Source organism: Taudactylus pleione, unplaced genomic scaffold (assembly GCF_031769625.1).
Source record: "Taudactylus pleione unplaced genomic scaffold, aTauple2 ptg000135l, whole genome shotgun sequence".
In the NCBI taxonomy this organism is placed as follows: domain Eukaryota; kingdom Metazoa; phylum Chordata; class Amphibia; order Anura; family Myobatrachidae; genus Taudactylus; species Taudactylus pleione.
In genome coordinates, this window is record NW_028284537.1 from 8499145 (window position 1) to 8521555 (window position 22411).

General features: G+C 49.2%; 1 protein-coding gene across 1 annotated transcript in view; it reads right to left on the reverse strand.

Annotated features, from left to right (window-relative positions):
- The window catches only part of SYNPR (synaptoporin), a 239903-nt gene extending 218113 nt beyond the window's left edge, over positions 1 to 21790 (reverse strand). Inside the window, exons 1-2 of the mRNA XM_088473456.1 lie at positions 21644 to 21790; positions 21477 to 21542 (exon numbers count right to left, since the gene is read on the reverse strand). Coding sequence (XP_088329582.1) covers positions 21477 to 21542; positions 21644 to 21661 — 84 coding nt within the window. The 5' untranslated portion in view covers positions 21662 to 21790. The remainder of the gene's footprint in view (positions 1 to 21476; positions 21543 to 21643) is intronic.
- Positions 21791 to 22411: the final 621 nt, after the last annotated feature.

Here is a 22411-nt window from a genome sequence, read left to right on the forward strand (position 1 = left end):
GCCAGGCGCCCGCGGGCGTCTGGCAAATGGTGCCTCCCTGCGGTGCCGGGGTTAGGTTGGCCGGAGGAGGCGGAACTGGTTCCGTCTCCTTCGGTTCACTTTAACCCCTTCAGGTGTGGGGGCCCTTCGGGTGTGGGGGCCCAGGGACCATCGCCCTTGTCGCCCCCCCCCTGTTGCTTACCTCATACATTGTAACCTACTTAGTGCACCCTAGAAGGCTGGCTCACCTGGTATGGGAGTATAAATGCGAGACCACTTACGTGCACTGAAGGTAAGAGGGTGTGCTCCCCTAACTCAAATGGCCCCACCCACTCCGCGGGACACTGTGGCCTGCAGGTGGGACAGACCCTGATAAACGTGACTGTCCCAACCAAAGTGAGGCGGTTGGGGTTTATGTGAAGTAGCCTACCAACCTCCCAACCTTCTGTAAGACGGAAGAGGGACCTTTGCCCGAACCCCCCAAAAGGGGGCATGGTCTTGCTGGCAATGCCGGCCTGTGAGCCATGTCCGTCCCCCATTTTCAGCACGCGGGGGTTTGCCCAGCACTCCGGGAGCTGCTCAGCATGCCCCATGTCCCTCTCTCCACTGAGAAGATGCAGCATGCATGCTCATGGTATCTATTCACCGCTTGCTCTGAGAGGGGTACCCAGGTGAGAGGGGGCAACACCCCCCCTCCCTCCCACTACCACTGTGGGACACTGAGACCCTCCAGTGAGACGATAGGACTTTGCCCAAAAATGTGACTCTCCTACTCAAATCTCTACACAGGATAAGCAGCGCTAAGGATCTCAGAGACACACTGGGACCAGTTTTCTGTATTCTAGAGGTGATCCCCATAACACCGGAGTTCACTTCCATTGCAGGATACCGATACCATCCGGTAATGAACTGTGCAGACATTTTTGCTAACTGTTTGATGCAACTTTTAATAAACTCTCATTGATACTGGGCAGATACATTAGTAATATTTATATACATCTAGATAATTTTCAGCATTAGTTATACTCATTAAATAATATATTGTATGTTTCAATCGTTGTTATTTGTATGGTAAGTTTTAATAATTGTTTTAGGATTTTGGAAATTGAGAGAAGCCATTCCATATATCTACTGCAGTCGGGATCTCGGCACCAGAAGCCCGACCACCGGTATCCCGACGGTAAGTAATAGGGTTAGGGGGAAGGTTAGGCTGTAGGGTGGGGGGTTATGGTGCATACACACGGTCAGAATTTGTGTCAGATCTGAACGATAATGATTTTAAAAATCATTCATATCTGAAAGAAAATCTGACATGTGTACCTGCAAGGATGAACGATGCGCGTTCCCGCATGTCAGATAACGATATCTGACATCCTCTGTGTTTGCAGTCAGATTTTGACAATTTAATTCATTTTAATACTGTCTGAAATTGTTCAAATCGTTGGTAAAAATTGTTCATCTGACCGTGTGTACTGTATGCACCATTAGGGTTAGGCTGCGAGGGTTAGACTGTGGGAAAGGTGGATTAGGGTTAGGGGTAGGCAATTTCCCTTTTGCATCTGGACTCCCGCACCCAACCCACTTATACACATGTATACATACTGCCACAAAGTCATAAACATATACACATACATACAGCCACACATTTACATATGGATGTAGTGAATTTACCGACGTCGAAAGCCTGACTCGAGATTAAAGATAGGCGTCGAAATACCTATCCTTAGCCCGATGCCGAAATTCCGGGTGGCTTAGGTTTAGAGTGCGGGAAGGGGGGTTAGGCACCACCAGGGGGAGGTTAGGGTTAGGCACCACTAAGGGAGGGTTAGGGTAGGGAGAGCGGTGGGTTAATATCCTTACGAGCCCCTGTTGGGGTGTTGAACCTTCGGGATGCCGCTGACGGGATATGAACCAGCGGCTACTCAGCCGCTGGTATTTCATACCCATTTCTTACATACATGTAGTCACACACTTATACACATATACTGTACATGGTGTCTACCCTCCTCCCTCTTGCCTTACATCATCATTTGGCACAGTGGGCCTGATTCAGACCCGCTCGCGAGCGTTATGCGCTCGCGAGCAGGTCGATGTTTGGCTAGCATGTGCGAGACCCGGCTAGCGACGCGCGGTCTGTCGCTCCGGGTCTCGCACCAAAAGGGTGCGGCTGTCGATTTTGATCGACAGCTCGCACCGTTTTGGAGGCAGGCAGGGGGGGTGGCCGGCCAAATGGAGGCGTTCCCGACGGAACGCCTGCCGTTTGGGGGTGGCCCCACTGACATCACAAGTGATGTCAGTGGTGAGCTTCCAGCTCTATTAATAGCCAGAAGCTCACTGGGGCTTGCGGGAACGAGGCCCTACCGCAAGGGTCTCGTCACAAGCCCCGATGGTCGCGATGGTCGAGACCATCGCGACCATCACCTGGCCGCTCGCAGTAGCTGTGGGTGGTCACCCACAGTTATGCGAGCAGCCCAGAGGTCGCACCAAAAAAAAAAAAAAAAAACGCCCTGATTCATAGCGAGCGCTCTTTCAGAGCGTCCGGCTCTGAATCAGGCACAGTGTCTGCAGCTGCTCCTGCCTCCTCCCCTCTTGTCACTCTTAGGCTGCTGCTGCTAGCACAGACTACTCTAGCTGCACACAGTCAAGTGCCCCCTTCCCTGCTTGGTCTCCACCCTCCCTCTCCTTTTCAATTTCTACAGCTTGCAATGCACTTTTGCACTGCAGCCGTGGACAAAGCTGGGGGGTCCCCTAAGAGCGGGAGTCCTGGGGAAACTTGCCAGCTGTGCACCCCCGCTCAATTCTGGTCTGACTACAGGGGTGAGTGGGGGAATGTGTAACTGCACAGTTGATGAGCGGATATGTTACAGAGGAGGGTTAAAAAATGTGGGTACCGGGATGTGCTAGTATAGAGGTGTGGAGAGCCAATTGTGTTACAGGGGTTGTCCTATGTAACATATCCACACCCACTACATGGCATGGACACCCCCCTCTGGTGGCAAACTGCAGTGGTGCACACATGAATCTTTTTTAACCATGCTGAGAGATATGGCATAACTGCAAAGAGGCAGGGGCACTAAGGGACAGATACAAAGTTCGGAGGTCACCCCCCTCAGTTTCTTCTAATGTGGGTCGGTCGATGTCTCGGAAGCCCCTGCAAAGTGGCAATTTTTTGTTGTTGTCAATTCTACACATTTCACATGTTTAAAATATTTTCTGTTTTTATTGCAGAACCTTCAAGTGTTTGTTGTCTCCCAGAGCAAACCTTGGATTGAAAAGGATTGTGCTGTTTTAGATTGACTAGCATCATTTAATGAATGATACCCTGTCATGTTTATTATTAAACAATTCTTTCTTGGTAGCAGAAATGTTCCCATTGTAATTTTAACGCTTCATTGGCAAATCTAATTTAGTGTGCTGATAATAATAGTTATACATTTCATATGTAATTATTTATACAGGTGGCAAGGCTTTGCGCTGGCTATGCTGAGGTACAGCCTCTTTTTAGCAATTCAAACATTTTCATAGCACAGAGAAATGTATATACTAAACATATGTTTAAGTTATGCTCTCTGTGTCTGCTAGGGGCAAGCAAAGGCAGTAGTGCCTCCTTCCCCGTTCCTTGCTGACTCGTTTGAGTTGTTGGAATGATGTAGCTCATATCTCTAGCCACGCCCCTCATCTATTGTAACTTATTTCCACTAAATAAGATTGACAGGATAGCTCTGTGAGGAGACAAAGAAACTTCAGGAACACAAGAGAAACATTAGTATTTTTTAGAGATGAGCAGGCCTGGTTCTCAGAAAACTGAGCCCACCCGAACGTCGGGGATCTGAGGGGATCCGAGACACAGCTCGGATCTCCCCGCCCTATCCGGATCCCTGTTCGAAGCAAAATTTCGAGATCCCACTGTCGGATCTCGAGGTTTTGCCTCGAGCGGCTATTTTCAAACTCTCAGTGAATTCAATGGGCTTACCGCTGATTGGCTGAGAGAGCCGTCTGTCACAGCTCTCAGCCAATGAGCGCTGGCCCATAGACTTCAATGGGCACAGGGAAAGGAAGGAAGAGTCCGCCGAACCCCCCGCACTAGCACCTCTTCCCCCCCCGCGACACTGCCAGCACCCCCGCAATGCAGCCCCCCACACTGAGGACACCACCAGCATTCTCACACTGCCGGCATCCCCACACTGTCGACACTGCCAGCAACCCCGCACTGAGGACACTGCTGGGACCCCCGCTCTGCTGACACCACTGGCACCCTGCACTGAGGTCACTGCCGCCCCACGAAGACACCATCAGCACTCCCACACTGCCGGCACCCCCACACTGTGGACAACGCTGCACTGCCGACACCCCTGCACTACCGACACTGCCAGCACCCCCGCGCTGCTGCCCCCTGTACTAATGTCACCATCAGCACCCCCACACTGAGGACACCACGGGCATACACGCATTGCCAACACTGCCAGCACCCCCGCATTGCTGCACCCGGTACTGAGGACACCATCAGCACCCCCACACTGCCGACAACACCAGCACCCACGCACTTAGAACACCTCTGGCACCCACGCACTGCCAACACTGCCAGTACCCCTGCACTGAGGACACTGCTGGCACCCCCGCTCTGCCGACACCACTGGCACCCTGCACTGAGGACACTGCCGCCCCATGTACTGAGGATAAAGTCACCACCCCACACTGCCGGCACCCCCGCACCGAGGACACCACCAGCACCCCCATACTGAGGACACCGCTGACACCCCTGCACTGCCGACATTGCTAGCACCCCAGCACGGAGGACACCGCTGGCACCCCCACACTGCCGTATGCTGTACTGAGGACACCGTCAGCCCCCCTGCACTGCCGACACTGCCAGCACTCCCACTCTGAGGACACCACCGACACCACACACTGCTAACACCACCAGCACCCACACACTGAGGACACCGCTGGCATCCCCGCACTGCCGACACTGCTGTCACAGTAAGTGCACTATTGGTATATCCAACCCACACTGTATCCAACCCGCACTGTATCCAACCTGCACTGTATCCAACCCGCACTGTATCCAACCTGCACTGTATCCAACCCGCACTGTATCCAACCTGCACTGTACCCAACCCACACTGTATCCAACCTGCACTGTACCCAAGTAACCCAACCCACACTGTATCCAACCTGCACTGTACCCAACCCACACTGTATACCGCACTGTGGGCCTGATTCAGCAAAGGAATGCAAGTGAGAGAATGCACGCACTCTGCCAATGTTTTCGCACTGTGTGGTGACAGGGGGGGGTGGTTGGGCGAACGCAGGCGTGCATGTGCGTAGGGATGCTGTTATAGGGGCATGCATAATTAAGGCAGTGAAGCGGCATACGCAGCCAGACGACTCGATGCACGCAGGAAGTGGCCAAAATCCTGCACGACATCAGGTCAACCTCTACTGTGCGTATGGTTCCAATGGTTCTCGATGTTGCCGATGTTTCCGCTGTCTTGCGGACTACTCAGGCTTTGAGTAAAGGGAAGTAGGCGGCATTGTGTAGTGCTGGGCGTCTGCATCTTAGGCTGCGGTTGCCGTGCGTATGCATCGATTAGCATATGCACATAGCGGCCAAGTGCGTACATGCGCACAATTGCGTTCCTTGCTGAATCAGGCCCAGTATTGGACCTGCTCTGTATCGAACACACACTGTATCCCGCACTGTATCCAACCCACGCTGTATCCAACCCACAATGTATCCCGCACTATATCTGACCCACACTGTATCCGCACTGTGGGCCTGATTCAGACCCGTTCGCTAGGCTGCGTTCACACGTAGACTGCCAAGGTTTGCAATGTGCGCATGTGTACAAGATGCAGTGCGCAAACTAGTCCATGCGATCGGGAAGCGTTTGAACCCTGTACATAGACGGCCCGCTACAATGAGTGACAGGACAGGCCGTTTTTGGGTGCTGACAGAGGGTGGGCGATGGAATCGGGGGTGTGGTGGTGCGAACGCAGGCGTGTCTGTGCGTCTTAACGCCATGTCAGGAGCGTGCATAATTAAGACACAGCGTCAGCGTACACGTCACATGGCTGAATTACACACAGCAGCACTCGCAGTGCTTGCGGTAGGGTATGGCCAGCCACAAGTGCTGCGTATGGGTCCGATGTTACTCGATGTAACCATTGGTTGAGTATACTTCCTGGAGATGACGTATGTTACGAAGGGAAAGTGGGCGTCTTATGACAGGCTGGTGGGCGTCCGAATACACATTGTGAGCCTGATTCAGAGCCGGACGCTATTTGCGCTCGCTCGTTCAGAAAAAGGGGCCGGATATTTAAATAGAGCGCTCGCTCTTTGCGGTCTGTTGACACCTCTATGTCTGAACGAGCGAACGAAACATGCGCTCGCTATTTTTTTAAAAACGCCCCCTGGCCGCTCGCATCCTACGTCATCTCCGCTATTTATTAGATTACATCGAAAGGCGTATGAACTGCTCGCAGTGCTTGTGGTAGCATTTTCCTACCGCAATCATGCGAGCAGTTCAGGCTAAAAGACAACCAAGTGACGTGGTCGATGACGCTGCTTTGTTAATTATGCACACCCTTAAAACGCCCGTTTTGACCGTTTGCCACGCCTGCGTTCGGATCTCCACTCCCCGTTTTCAAGCACCTTCCCCTGTTACCACCCACAAACGCCTCATTCTGTCACTCAAATTAGCAGGCATTCGCTATTTTGCGAGCACACAATTTCCGACCGCAATGACTGGTTCGCGCATGCGTATTACAACCCATACGCATGCGCAGTTGTGCGAACATCGCTCGTAGCAAACGAGCGGCCGCTTACGAGCGGCTCTGAATCAGGCCCTGTAATCGCACGGCAAGACATAGTTTTGTTAGCGATCGCAGGATTTGTATACTTTGGCAGTTGACAGCTGCGTGCGAACGCATCCTAACGAACGGGTCTGAATCAGGCCCTGTATCCCACACTGTATCCGACCTGCACTGTATCCAACCCACACTTTATATTGCACTGTATCCAACCCACACTGTATCCTACACTATCAGACCCGCACTGTATCCAACCCGCACTGTATCCAACCCACACTGTATAATTCACTCTATCCGACTTGCACTGTATCCAACCCACACTGTATCCCTCACTATATCAGACCCGCACTGTATCCGACTTGCACTGTATCCAACCCACACTGTATCCTGCACTGTGTCCAACACTATATCCGACCTGCACTGTATCCAACCCATTGTGTATCCCGCACTGTGGCCCTGATTCAGAGCCGGACGCTATGAAAGAGCGCTCGCTCTGAATCAAGGTGTTTTTTTTTTTTTTTGGAGCGGTCTCCATCGCATGCGTGAACCAGGCACTGTGGCCGGGAATCGTGTGCTCGTAGTACACAGACTGGACGCTACTTTGAGTGATAGCGCCGTTTGTCGGTGGTAACAGGGGAAGATGTTTGTGAACTGGGGAGTGGGGCTGCGAACGCAGGCGTGTTTGGCCGTCAAAACTGAGTTTTATGGGTGTGCATAATTAGCAAATAAGCGTCATTGTACACGTCACTTGGTTGTATTTCAGTCTGCAGTGATCGCAGTGGGGTAGGGTCTACCTCAAGCGCTGCGTGCAGCTCCGATGGCTCTCGATGTCACTGATTAATCACACACTTCCTGGAGATGACGTGTGCTATGAAAGAAAGGTGGGCGTCGTTATACTCCGGTGTGCACTCACTGCCGTCGCTCTCTAAGGCATAGAGGGTGACCTTTCACCAGACAGTGCGATCGCAGCATTTGCATACCCGGCCCCTTTTAGCTGCATGAGAGTGCAGCTTAGCGTCCGGGTCTGAATGAGCTCCAGTATCCGATCCGCACTGTGGGTCTCATTCAGACCCGCTCGCAAGCACTTGAATGCTCGCAAGCGGGATGATGTTTGGCCCTGCACACTTACTACAAAAGGGGCGGCTGTCGATGGTGATCGACAGCTCGCCCTGTTTTGTAGGCGGGGCGGGGGGTGGCTACACAAGCGGAGGCATTACCGACGGAACGCCTGCCGTTTGGGGGCGGCCCCACTGACATCACTCGTGATGATAGAGCCGAGAGCTCACTGGGGCTTGCGGCAGATGAGACCCTACCACAAGGACCAGTACTTTATACACAGTGAGCTAGGCACAAGGAGTCACAGTGTTTGTATACACAGTGGGGCACAGCCACTTTAATGAGCAGAACAGTGAGTGCGCAGCATACAAGTGAAATGGTGCCGAGTCCTGGTCATGGCGCTTTATATAGAAACCAACTCTCGTGAGAATCTGACGTCTGGAGAATGAAGTTCGGCCTCGAAGTGGGAACCGAGTCAGATGGGAACACCCTTGGGTGGACTCGGATCCCCGGTGTTTGGAGCAGTTCAGATTCCACAGAATCCAAACTGCTCATCTCTAGTACACACTTGTTGATATATCGTTTGTTCGATCAACAAACGATATATAGTGAGTGCATCGGAAGGTGTCTACACTTAATATGTCTGTGAACGAAGACATATCATGTCGGCCCTGCAGCACATATGGGTGACTCGCCAACCGCCCGCACATTTACTGCCGGGGCCGACAACACTGACATCTCAACGGGTAAATTTAAATGCATGCCCAGACACATAGGGCCTCATTTATCAACGAGTGATATTCTTGTTATCACTAGTTACTGATCTTAAATGGTGCTCCAACCAATCAGCTCCTGTCATTTTCCAAACACATAACAGTTAGGAGCTGATTGGTTGGAGCACCATTTAAAATGAGTAATGAGTGATAACAAGATTATCACTCGTTGATCAATGAGGCCCTCAGAGAGGCCGATTGGTGAGGGTGTATAGCTTAAGAATCGGCCCCTTGGACGGCGGATTGGTCTGCTTACCAATCCTTCGTTAAACTGTATCCTGCATAAGACAAATCAGTGCCCAAGAAAGCTTCCCCACCCTGTTCTGTGAGGCACTCCACAAGGTGGATATCAGTGTCTCCAGGGCAGCAACCTTCCACATGGGTTTCGGCGCCATTTGCACCTCCCTCAGTAACGCTCTGATCAAACAAAGCTCAATTTCTCCGTTTCTCAGTCACCGCCATCTCAATGAGACCCTTCTTATTGAATCAATATAAACCCAATGGTAGGTAGCAGTCATAATCATGGTGCTAAACATTGCATTTAACTGCTATCCCAATTACAGTTCTATAAACTACACAGGATGGCAAAGCGCAATGAAGCCATACAAAGAATTTCTGCAGTTTAGTACATGGACACTACTAGTCTTGCTACGTTTCTGCATACTTGGCTACTACTAAACACACTTTTATAGGCACAGAAAATACTCAAGTGCACGTTTTTGCCTGTACAATAAAGCTTGCAAATGCCAGAGCCATATGTTTCCAAGGTGATAAGCTTTTCATTTTTTTTTGCAGAAGACTTCTGAAATAGAGCATACATAGATTAATCCTCCCTGGAGAAGCCAGCTTCTTTGACTAATTTCCGTACATTTAGATGCAATAATTAGACTGTTGATATATTCAGTGGTTTTTCCTTTATTCGGATCAGACCCAGACTGGAACCAGAGATCTGAGCAGGGGCGTCTTTAGAGAGGAGGGGGCTCGTGTTCATCGCCGTCATGGGCCCTCTCCTCTCTCACCGGCGGCCGCCATTTTCCCGGCTATTTCCTCACAGCGCAAGCGCAAAACACTGGAAAAATGGGCGTGGTGGACATTTTTCAGGCGTTTTGAGCAGCGCTGAAAGACCCGACGCGGGATCTCAGGTAGGTTATAGATAATATGGGTGCAGAGTGTGCGGTGCGAGCCCCCCTGGACCCGGAGGCCCGTGTGCACCGCACACCCTCCACCTATTATAGATACGCCCCTGGATCGGAGGATTTTCTTGTGTGTGTGACTGTGTGTAGACATGGCAACCACTGAGTCGCCCACTTTCAATGGTCTCCAACACTTCAGTATCGGTGCACCATTACAATGACTATAGACACTTGCAATGCCCCATGGCTGAACTCTCTCCAACCATGGCCTCTGTAGCTGCGGCCCTGTGTTTGAGAACACAGCCAGGTTCAATGACACGCCCTTGGCACTCCCATAACACGCCCATGCGACAGACCTTTTTTTAGCATTCACTTGATGCCACCTCCCAGTCACCTCCCAGAAATGCTCATGACTGTCCACCGCCAGCTCTGTTACAAGCGACTCCGTCCACAACAGCGGTCTCTGCGTACACTCATTAGTATGCATGTGCCGTAAGGGTTTCTCTGACAAATAATTACTCAGATGCGCAAACATCGAAACTGAGAAACTGAGACCACCTCTAAATCAGGCCTTCAGTTTGGAGATGCGATTTGTCCTTCTGAAGGTGGGAGAACCAAGAGCTAGGACCCGATGGTGAAGGATAAGATTTTTGTTACATTAGAGAGCTGGATTCTGCCAGATATAAATTCTGTACTACTGAGAGAGACACTGAAAGCCCTCCCACCTCATTTCTTCGAGAGGTGTCACCACCTCAAGACCCCTCTCTGCTATTTTGGTGTCACTCCTTCAGATGAGGTCAGCACCCCCACAAGTGACGCCACTAATATCTACCCAGTTCTTCTCCCAGTTATACCCTGACTAAGGGCATTGTTTAATTAAAGAAAACATCGGTAAGGAGGTAACCACAAATATTAAGCATCCCCAGGAATCCCCAGGAATTAACCGATATCTGCCGCAATTCCTCCATCTACGAGCGCAAAGTAGCACCCCCTGGGACCCGGTAGCTTATGCCATCTGAGCTACTGTAATGCAGATTTTTTTCGGAAAGAGACCTGGAGGATCCCACTGCGTTGGACCCGGATGATGCGTGCGACAGACATCCGCTATGCATGCATATTATATGGGGTGGATCTGAACCAATCCTAATAACAAAGATAAGTTGCAGGCTCAGACATAGAACCAGTAGAAGGAAAATGTCCTCTTCCATGAAAGCGTTATAGACAGCAGCTAAGAATGTGTTTGTGAGAGAGAAAGATCATAGAGCCCTCAATTATCAACGCGTTTATCATATACAACGAGTGATAAAACTCGCTGCATATGATAACGGTGCTCCAGCCAATCAGCTCCCAACTCTCATCTGTTTGATAAATGACAGTTGGGAGCTGATCGGCTGGAGCGTGCCGTTTACGCAGCAAGTTTTATTACTCGTTAAACTTGTAAGTGATAAAACTCGCTGCATATAACGGTGCTCCGTTATTGATAAATGACAGTTGGGAGCTGATCTGCAGGAGCATGCCATTTACGCAGCAAGTTTTATTACTCGTTAAACTTGTAAGTGATAAAACTTGTCGATAAATAAGGCCCTCTGGCCCCCATTTAACAACGAGGCATAACCCCTTTAGCTCAAGTGGGGATTTACAGCGCTCTTGGTCTTTTCTGTGAATTGTCCCTAGCTGCGTCACTAGTAGAGGTATCCCACCCTCTCTGAGTAATGATTAAATGAATATTAGTGGTGCCCTCTGGGCAATATTTGATATGCAGATGTAATTGAATGAAAGTGCCACTATGCTGGTAATTAAATTGCACAGTGTCCCGCAAGTAAATTCCAAAGTCCCGACTCTAAAGCTGTAAAACTGTAAAACTGTAGGCAGGGTGTTCTTAAAAAACGTTGTTAAATAACTGGCTGGATGGTCTACATTGCTTGTCCCTGGCAGGGATTCAGTATGTCAGAAAATACTACTGTCTCTCATAGAGGAATGTCCTTAGATAGTCCCAGCGATTATGGCCAGCATGCACACATACACTCTTTCAGCTCCACAGGTGCAGAGGAGGAAAAGGCGATTCTAATACCTTGAAGCATACTGTAAGAACACCCATCCTACAGATATCACAACATATTAATCGCTGGGACTAAGGACATTCCTCTATGAGAGCAAGACAGTCATAGCAGCTACGTTGCTGCAAACAGTTTATGGTGACTCAGTCTGGGTACAGACACAACAAGGAAGTGTAATGCCTTGTCCAGGGATGAACACAACATAAAGCAGTCGGCGCTCATAGATGGGGAGATGTTGATCTACCACTAGCAGCTCTCTCTGGAAGTATCCCCACTTCCTAAACAGACATAAACAATATTAAGATAAAGCGCTCTGTGGCAATGGGTCTACTATATAAAGTAAGTTGACTTTCTGTAGTCCCATATATTAAATATGTCAGTATTTAGTACCAAAACTGGTTAGCAAAAAATTGGGGCTGTGTGTTCAAAAATGGATTAGTTTGGTGAGAAATGTCGTAGGAAAAGACAGCTCTCTCTATATATTTATATATATATAACACAGTCTGCTTATATTACCAAGCTGGTGGGCAATAACTTGAGGCTGGGTTTTCAGGACTAGAATTTTATACGTCTGGAGTTCAAGTGTGGCATGAATACCAATATGATGTAGCCAAGACATAAAACAAAAAATAGTTCATAACCATCTCCGAGACACTACTAACAATATAAGACAGAAGACCATCGATGGGAATAATGTGAAAGAGGGATTTTATCATTGTGGAAGGTGCTCCAATTGCAGGTTATTGGGGTACACAAACACGAGACCCATAAGTGTCATAAAATCTAACCAAACTGACAAAGAGTATAGGATTAGAGATACACTATCATGTGACAGTGATAACCTAATATATTTGCTCGAATGCCCATGTGGGTTACAATATGTGGGACGTACCATAAGAACCCTTAGACAAAGAATTTATGAACACTGTTGGAACATTCGAAGGGGCTTGGAGAACCATAGTGTTTCAGAACATCTCTCACCAAACTAATCCATTTTTGAACACACAGCCCCAAGTTTTTGCTAACCAGTTTTGGTACTAAATACTGACATATTTAATATATGGGACTACAGAAAGTCAACTTACTTTATATAGTAGACCCATTGCCACAGAGCGCTTTATCTTAATATTGTTTTTGTCCAGGGATGGTCACAGCTCGCTGCCCAAAGCTAACGCCACTGGGGAGGGGCAAAGCATATTGTTGCACCTGGGCCCACCACTCTCTAGTTACGCCACTGCCCGTTACACCTCTTTAGTCGTAGCTGAAGATGCAACTGAAAATACGTACAACTCTGTATCACCTGTATGTGCGCCCAGGTGTGATAATGTGACCATGGCCCCAGCACTTGGGTCTTCCAAAAAAGAAAGTATGATGTTGGGATGTTGAGGTTCTTTTAGAGTATATTTTTCACTCTTGAAAGGAATGGTGATGTCCTTTTGACGTTGGACGACCGCACTTGCTGTCCTTGGAGTATTTCAAGTTTGCTATCACTGCATCACTGAAATTACAGTGTGCCCACTGACTACATATAATGGAAACTAGTGACAGTGCCCCATGACTTAGTTATGTCACTCTGTCCTAGTAAAGTGATAGGCTGAATAGTGATTGTCTCAGTCCCCAAAATGACTGCCTCATAATTAATAAATTATATGATTTAGCCTATAAATAATACATTACACATATACAATACAAATATAAAAATATCCACGATTCCCTTCCTAAGTGACTGTGTTGTGTGAGAAATCATCGAGTGACATGAATCATCAAGCTGTGAGTATTTGCTAATATTACACCTCTGTGCAGTTTTGATTAGACACAATTCACACTAACTCATCACAGTCCTTAAATGATGTGCAGTAAGGCGCACACAGATATCTGACTTAATATGAAACGGCTTGAATAGGGCTGTCCAAATACATGGGCTTGAGGAGGGTTGGTCAGATGCTTGGGCTTGAGGAAGGTTGGTAAGATGCATGGCCTGAAGAGGGCTGGTCAGATACTTGGGCTTAAGGAGGGTTGGTCAGTTGCATGGGCTTGAGGAGGGCTGGTCAGATACTTGGGCTTAAGGAGGGTTGGTCAGATGCATGGGCTTGAGGAGGGCTGGTCAGATGCATGGGCTTGAGGAGGGCTGGTCAGATGCATGGGCTTGAGGAGGGTTGGTCAGATGCATGGCCTAAGAAGGGCTGGTCAGATGCTTGGGCTTGAAGAGGGTTTGTCAGCTGCATGGCCTGAGGAGGGCTGGTCAGATGCATGGGCTTGAGAAGGGATGGTCAGATTCATGGCCTGAGAAGGGCTGGTCAGATGCTTGGGCTTGAGGAGAGTTGGTCAGATGCATGGCCTGAGAAGGGCTGGTCACCTGCTTGGGCTTGAGGAGGGTTGGTCAGATGCATGGCCTGAGACTGGCTGGTCACATGGTTGGGTTTGAGGAGGGTTTGTCAGATGCATGGCCTGAGGAGGGCTGGTCAGATGCTTGGGCTTGAGGAGGGTTTGTCAGATGCATGGCCTGAGGAGGGCTGGTCAGATGCTTGGGCTTGAGGAGGGTTTGTCAGCTGCATGGCCTGAGGAGGGCTGGTCAGATGCATGGGCTTGAGGAGGGTTGGTCAGATTCATGGCCTGAGAAGGGCTGGTCAGATGCTTGGGCTTGAGGAGGGTTGGTCAGATGCATGGCCTGAGAAGGGCTGGTCACCTGCTTGGGCTTGAGGAGGGCTGGTCAGATGCATGGCCTGAGACTGGCTGGTCACATGCTTGGGTTTGAGGAGGGTTTGTCAGATGCATGGCCTGAGGAGGGCTGGTCAGGTGCTTGGGCTTGAGGAGGGTTGGTCAGATGAATGGCTTGGGGAGGACTGGTCAGATGCATGGTTTGGGGAGGACTGGACAGATGCATGGCTTTGGGAGGGATGATCAGATGGATGGTTTTAGTGGGGTGATGTTTACATTATGCATTTTGACAATCAAACTGAATACAGGAGTTATTTTAGGCATTTTCAACCTATTTCTTATGTTGAATTCAAATATTGGACATGCAAATGACATCAGTCAATTTTGTTTCCAAGCAAACACACTGTTCTAAATCTAAATACTGCTATGACCATATTGGCTCTCATTCCACATAACCAGGCTCACAATTAAAACGGGTACATTTACATGGTGGTGGCGGTTTTGACTCCACAAAATAAAACAGCAATCATTTTAAATGCACAACCAGGCCTGTAAAAGCAGCCGCACAGTAAATCTAGTCCAGAAACACCTGTCTAAATTGCAATATTGTGTTTAGCCAGGACAAGCATCTCAGGATATGGGTAGGGGAGGTTCACCCTAAGGAAATTGATTCAACTAAAGAGGGGTCAAATTATACAGGCTGCTGCTCTGTAACCGAGCCACCAAGACAATGAAATGTAACATGTGTGGCTAGATGATGGAGAGGGGGCTTGTTTTCGGCCCACACATTGCAATTTCTAACCAATCCCCAATATCTCAAGCATCATATGTGAATAATGTTTTGCGTCTATAACGTTCTTTGAGGAAATACAGCCCTACACGGAACGCAGGTTTGGCCACATGATGACCCTTGACCTATGCATGAGGTAACAGGTCAACCAGGAAACACAAAGGGCTTGGACTATTGTATCTGGTCAGTTTAGTGCTCCATGTGTGTGGTACATTGATACAAATCTGGTATGTCAGCGCTCCACATTACAATTTTGAATTTTTTTTTACCATTTTGCACTTTCAAACTGACTTTGAAGTTGAAATAACATGACAATAACAACAAATAATGGGGAGATGTACTAAGCCTTGAAGAGAGATAAAGTGGATGGAGATAATGTACCAACCAATCAAAAAAAGATTATATATGTTCTAACAAGACAGTAGTAAAGGCGCAATACAGGCACTAATGTGGTTATATATAATTATGAGCTGCAAGCACACCGAGATTAAATATGTTTAGTAAATATATCCTGTGCCAAGGATGCGAAGACCTAATGAACAATTACATATTAAGAATGCCATTAAAAGCCGATAAAGCAACATGGAAAAATAAAAGCCCAAAGCACTGCATACAAACGACAGAGACAAACCAAAGGCCATCCAAGCACAATAACACAGACTACTGCAAAATCAAAATATGATGAGTTCATTTTTTTTAACTATATGCATATACACAATGGTAAGCTATAAAGCAAATGCCACATATTTACATTTCAAGGATTTTCACAATTCCCACATCCAAACCCCCTAGATATCCAGCACATCCCGAGCTAAGAAAGTCTGATTAATGCCATATGACATGCTCTGAACTTTCCGTTCAGCTGTGTTCTGCGGGACTTCAGCCCTACTGGCGATGCAAGTCATGTGACCTGCAGATATCATCACTGATAAGCATCAGAAGAATAAACAGTGACATTGTTCAGCCAGCCAATTATATCCCTTCTTCATTGTTCTGCTATAACAGACACACCGCTGAATCGTAATTATAAGGAAGGCAAATACGGCGAGCACCCAAATTCCTTGAGTCCAGTGACACTCATCTATAATTAGACGCTTGGTGATTTAAAAAAAAAAAAAAAAAAGCAAGAGGAAATCGTATACAGAAAGGCTGAGGGTGAATCACAAATATCTATCTATCTATCTATCTATCTATCTATCTATCTATCTATCTATCTATCTATCTATCTATCTATCTAATACATATCTATTTCTAGTCTGTACACATGTGGTCATGTGTTACACTGTCACATTACAGTAGTCTTCTGCTTTGTGGCAGAAAGCACTGTGACAGGTTTTACACCAGCGGACAAATTCTTTTATTGAGCTAAGTATTTCCCAAAATAAACAGGAAATGCAATAAAATCTCCCTACACCATTAGGCTACAGGGCCATGATATGGACAGGAATCTGTCAGCAGCTGATATCTCCAAAATAACATAATCATCTTGTAAATCCATGCATTAAATTAACAGACAAGAAAAGGAGCAGCGATGAATGGGTTGGGTATGGGATGCCCGTGCTCAGGATTCCGGCGATCAAAATCCCAATGCCAGCATCCCGACAGGGTTAGGAAACCAACACCTGTAGGTAAGTGTCCTAACCCTACTTTACCCCTAAACCTAACCCTCCCCGCAGCCTAAACCTAAGCACCCCCCCAGCCTAAGCCTAACACTCCCCCCCAGCCTAACTCTAACCCTCCTCCTAGTTCCTAACCTCAACCCTCTCCCTAGTGCCTAACCCTCTCCCTAGTGCCTAACCCTCCCCCTAGTGCCTAACCCTCCCCTAGTGCCTAACACTAACCCTCTCCCTAGTGCCTAACCGTCCCCCTAGTGCCTAACCCTCCCCCTAATGCCTAACCCTCCCTAGTGCCTAACCCTCCCCTTAGTGCCTAACCTTAACCCTCCCCCTAGTGCCTAACCCTCCCCCTAATGCCTAACCCTCCCTAGTGCCTAACCCTCCCCTTAGTGCCTAACCCTAACCCTCCCCCTAGTGCCTAACCCTATCCCTAACCATCCCCCTAGTGCAGAGGTTCACAAACTTTTTTGAATAATGGCGCCCTAGTGCATCAGTATTGTTTTCAAGGCACCCCTAAGCTAAAAGTTTGTTATTGAGAAATTCAGAAAATAATGTAGTGAAGTAGTAAAGTAAATTGTGCTGACCTGTCATCCTTAGGGTCAGTTATGTGGTGGTGGACAGGTTTGCGCTTCTGTTTGTGCACATATTTATATGACATAGACCATAAATAATATGATTTGGTGCTGTATCACCAACCTGAGGCACCCCTGCAAGTGTCCCGAGGCACCCCAGGGTGTCACGGCGCACAGTTTGGGAACCAATACCCTAGTGCCTAACCCTAACCCTCCCCCTAATGCCTAACCCTAATCCTCCACACCTGCCCCATGCACCTGCCCTCCACACCCTAACCCTCCCCCTAGTGCCTAACCCTCCCCCTAGTGCCTAACCCTCCCCCTAGTGCCTAACACTAACCCTCTCCCTAGTGCCTAACCGTCCCCCTAGTGCCTAACCCTCCCCCTAATGCCTAACCCTCCCTAGTGCCTAACCCTCCCCTTAGTGCCTAACCCTAACCCTCCCCCTAGTGCCTAACCCTATCCCTAACCATCCCCCTAGTGCAGAGGTTCACAAACTTTTTTGAATAATGGCGCCCTAGTGCATCAGTATTGTTTTCAAGGCACCCCTAAGCTAAAAGTTTGTTATTGAGAAATTCAGAAAATAATGTAGTGAAGTAGTAAAGTAAATTGTGCTGACCTGTCATCCTTAGGGTCAGTTATGTGGTGGTGGACAGGTTTGCGCTTCTGTTTGTGCACATATTTATATGACATAGACCATAAATAATATGATTTGGTGCTGTATCACCAACCTGAGGCACCCCTGCAAGTGTCCCGAGGCACCCCAGGGTGCCACGGCGCACAGTTTGGGAACCACTATCCTAGTGCCTAACCCTAACCCTCCCCCTAATGCCTAACCCTAATCCTCCACACCTGCCCCATGCACCTGCCCTCCACACCCTAACCCTCCCCCTAGTGCCTAACCCTAACCCTCCCTATTGCCTAACCCTAACCCTCCCCTTAGTGCTTAACCTCCCCCTAGTGCCTAACCCTAACCCTCCCCCCAGGGGCGCCGAGAGGAGCGGGGGGGAAGCGGGTACAGATTACCCGGGCCCGGGCTTCCTGAGGGGCCCGGCGGGGGCCCGGGTCCGGCGCCGCCCCCCCCCTCACAGCAGCCCAGCACACAGCGTGTGCTGAGCTGCATTTGGAGACTGCTTGTGGCTGCTGAGCAGCAGCCACAGCAGTCTCCTATGCCTGTGTGGGGGAGCGATCACACTGATCGCACCCCCCCTGGCTTTGCGCCGGGCTGAGGGGGCCCAGAGCGCCCCCCCTCCCCAGTGCTTCGCGCCGCTGCAAATCTTTTTTTTTGTCTCTCGGCAAGGGGGCGTGGCCACGCCTTCCCTATTAGGCCACACCCCCTATTACCTGCCTCCCCCTAATGCCTAACCCTCCCCCTAGTGCCTAACCCTAACCCTCCCCCTAGTGCCTAACCCTCCCCTTAATGTCTAACCCTAACCCTCCCCCAAATACCTAACCCTAACCCTCCCCCTAATGCCTAACACTCCCCCTAGTGCCTACCCCTAACCCTCCCCTAGTGCCTAACCCTAGCTCTAACCCTCCCCCTAACCCTAATACTTACCGCCGGGATGCCGGCAGTCAGGAAGCAAACAGTCAGGAGGCCGGCGCCGGTGTTGGAATCTTGGTGTCAGCATTCTGAGCGCTGGCATCCCGACCACCGGAATATGAACTACATCCCGTCACTAATAGTTGATGAGTCACTACCCACAAATAGTCCCTAATAATCCTATCTGGGAGTGACACAGCAGGGGCACCGGGACGAATTCATATAAAAACATCGCCCAACTGCGTAAATATCGGTGAAGCATACAACTCTGAATCAGGCCTAGTGCCATGACCTCCACACCTGCAACATGCAGCTGCCCTTCACACCCACCCATGCACCTGCCCTCCACACCTGCCCCATGCACCTGCCCTTCACATCTGCCCCATGCACCTGCCCTTCACACCCACCCCAGGCACCTGCCCTCCACACCCGCCCCATGCAGCTGCCCTCCACACCGGCCCATGCACCTGCCCTCCACACCGGCCCATGCACCTGCCCTCCACACCGGCCCCATGCATCTGCCCTCCACACCGGCCCCATGCACCTGCCCTACACACCGGCCCCATGCAGCTGCCCTCCACACCGGCCCCATGCAGCTCCTCTCCACACCGGCCCCATGCAGCTGCTCTCCACACCGGTCCCATGCAGCTGCCCTCCACACAGGCCCCATGCAGCTGCCCTCCACACCGGCCCGATGCACCTGCCCTCCACACCGGACCCATGCAGCTGCTCTCCACACCGGCCCCATGCACCTGCTCTCCACACCGGCCCCATGCAGCTGCCCTCCACACAGGCCCCATGCACCTGCCCTCCACACCGGCCCCATTCACCTGCCCTCCACACCGGCAACATGTACCTGCCCTCCACACCGGCCCCATGCACCTGCCCTCCACACCGGCCCCATTCACCTGCCCTCCACACTGGCCCCATTCACCTGCCCTCCACACCGGCCCCATGCACCTGCCCTCCACACTGGTTCCATGCACCTGCCCTCCACACTGGCCCCATGCAGCTCCTCTCCACACAGGCCCCATGCAGCTGCTCTCCACACAGGCCCCATGCAGCTGCCCTCCAAACCTGCCCCATTCACCTGCCCTCCACACCAGCCCCATGTACCTGCCCTACACACCGGCCCCATACACCTGCCCTCCACACCGGCCCCATTCACCTGCCCTCCACACCGGCCCCATGAAGCTGCCCTCCACACTGGCCCCATGAAGCTGCCCTCCACACTGGCCCCATGCAGCTACCCTCCACACCGGCCCCATGCAGCTGCCCTCCACACCTGCCCCATGCAGCTGCCCCCCACTGTATCCTCAGGAAGGCATTTTTAAAATGTCAGTAACTATGCTCTATACTTATTGAGGACGCCTGTCTCTGCTTTCAGCACAAGGAATTAGCAGCTATTAGCAGAATGCTAGAATGACATCATGAAGCTGCATATATTTAAAGTGTGTTAGATCGGATGGACGGACAGATAAGAGAGGCAGTGGTGTTGATAGATATGTAGATTTATACATAGCTACACACATATGATATGTGTATATGGGGGAGATGTACTAAGCTCTGGAAAGTGATAAATTGGAGAGTGATAAACTACCAGCCACTCAGCTCCTAACTGTCATCTTACAGGCTTTGTTTGAAAAATGACAGTTAGGAGCTGAGTGGCTGGTAGTTTATCTCTCCAATTTATCACTTTCCAGAGCTTAGTACATCTGCCTATATATATATATATATATATATATATATAGAAGCAACAACTCCGGCACTCCTTCACGCAGTGTAACTTGGACAAACAGCCCACACCTTGCTCCGGTACCTTCCTTATTAGGAGGACAGCACCCCCAATACGCAATGTACAAAAAGATAGGCAGCACTCGGAGACTGAATAAGACTCGTGAAACCCTCAGCCGAGGGACTTTTAATCAATCATAGGTCGACGTTTCGGGGTCTTGCACCCCTTCTGCTGTCCTGAGGAAGGGGTGCAAGACCCCGAAACGTCGACCTATGATTGATTAAAAGTCCCTCGGCTGAGGGTTTCACGAGTCTTATTCAGTCTCCGAGTGCTGCCTATTTTTTTGTACATTATATATATATATATATATATATACATATAATGATAGATAGATCGATCGATAGATAGGAGCTAAATACACTGCTTATATTGTTTTAAAGTGAATGAAATATCCCAGCCTAATTCACTTCACACAGGGGATGGGGAAGGTGCCTTGTACTCGACAAACCATTATGAAGTAGTACTCGCACACCCTAACAAGCACACCCCTATATTAGACATACAAGCGACTTACAGTATACACAGATGTCACATTGTGCATCACCTTATTTATCATAATAATACATCATATGGACATGACAGCGAGACAAGTGCTGAAAGTGACCCCTCCACCCCATCCACCTTCTGTTTTGGGTGGGTTAGGGCCCCCAAAGGAAAAAAAAAAGGGGGGATACAGTATTTTGCTGCTCACCCATTCCAAGATGCGAAGGAAAGCCAAGGGTTCTTTCACTGTTCGGAAGGAGCCTGATGCTAGGAGCTTGGGAAACAAGCAGAATGGTCAGCACTACAGTAGAAGATACTTTGTAACACTAGACACAATAAAATGAGCAATCACTCCCGTGCAGCACAAGCTCTTACCTGGTTGAAGATGTCCATTCTGCCCGTTCTCCCTGCAGACAAGTTGAAATGTTTCTATTACAGAGCCAGAGTCTCAGTTGCTTCAACAATGCACCCAGGAAGGCAGCGATCATCGCACACTTCTATCCTACATCGCCAGCAACACAGTGAGAGTTAACAGGGAGAAAAACACGTCCCTCTGGGTCCTAAAGACAGCCATGTAAGCACAGGGCTGGGGAAAATGTATTCACGCTACATGCATATCTGGCTTCTGACTTTATTAAGTTGCTTAAAAATAATACATGCAGTCATGTCTTTACATATGATGATTTTTTTTTTAACTAGTTGTACCCAACATCTTTCAGTGTACCCCTTAGCATGAGGGAGGGGGGCAATGCATGCACTAATGTGGTTAAAAAAACTCCTTTAAATTACAAGTCATATATACTGTACGGAATGTAGTCGGCATCTCGACGGTCTACCTAACCCATACTGTACAATGCATCAATAATTTAATATAATAATTCAATATGATCGGCTATTGCAGCCCATACACCAAAAATCACAATGAACGATTCCCTGAGCCCACGTTATTTTCCTCTATTTAATGGTTCTCTGATACACAAGTGACTGGCAAATTCCAACATGTTGGAAATCCTAATTTGCCAATTCCGGTCGAAATCGGCAATCGGTGAACCCCATACATTGCAGAATTTTTAACACAATCTTCGTCAAAAAGCGGAATTGGCCCAATTGATTGGTGACGTATAGGCCTCTTTAGGCCGAGCC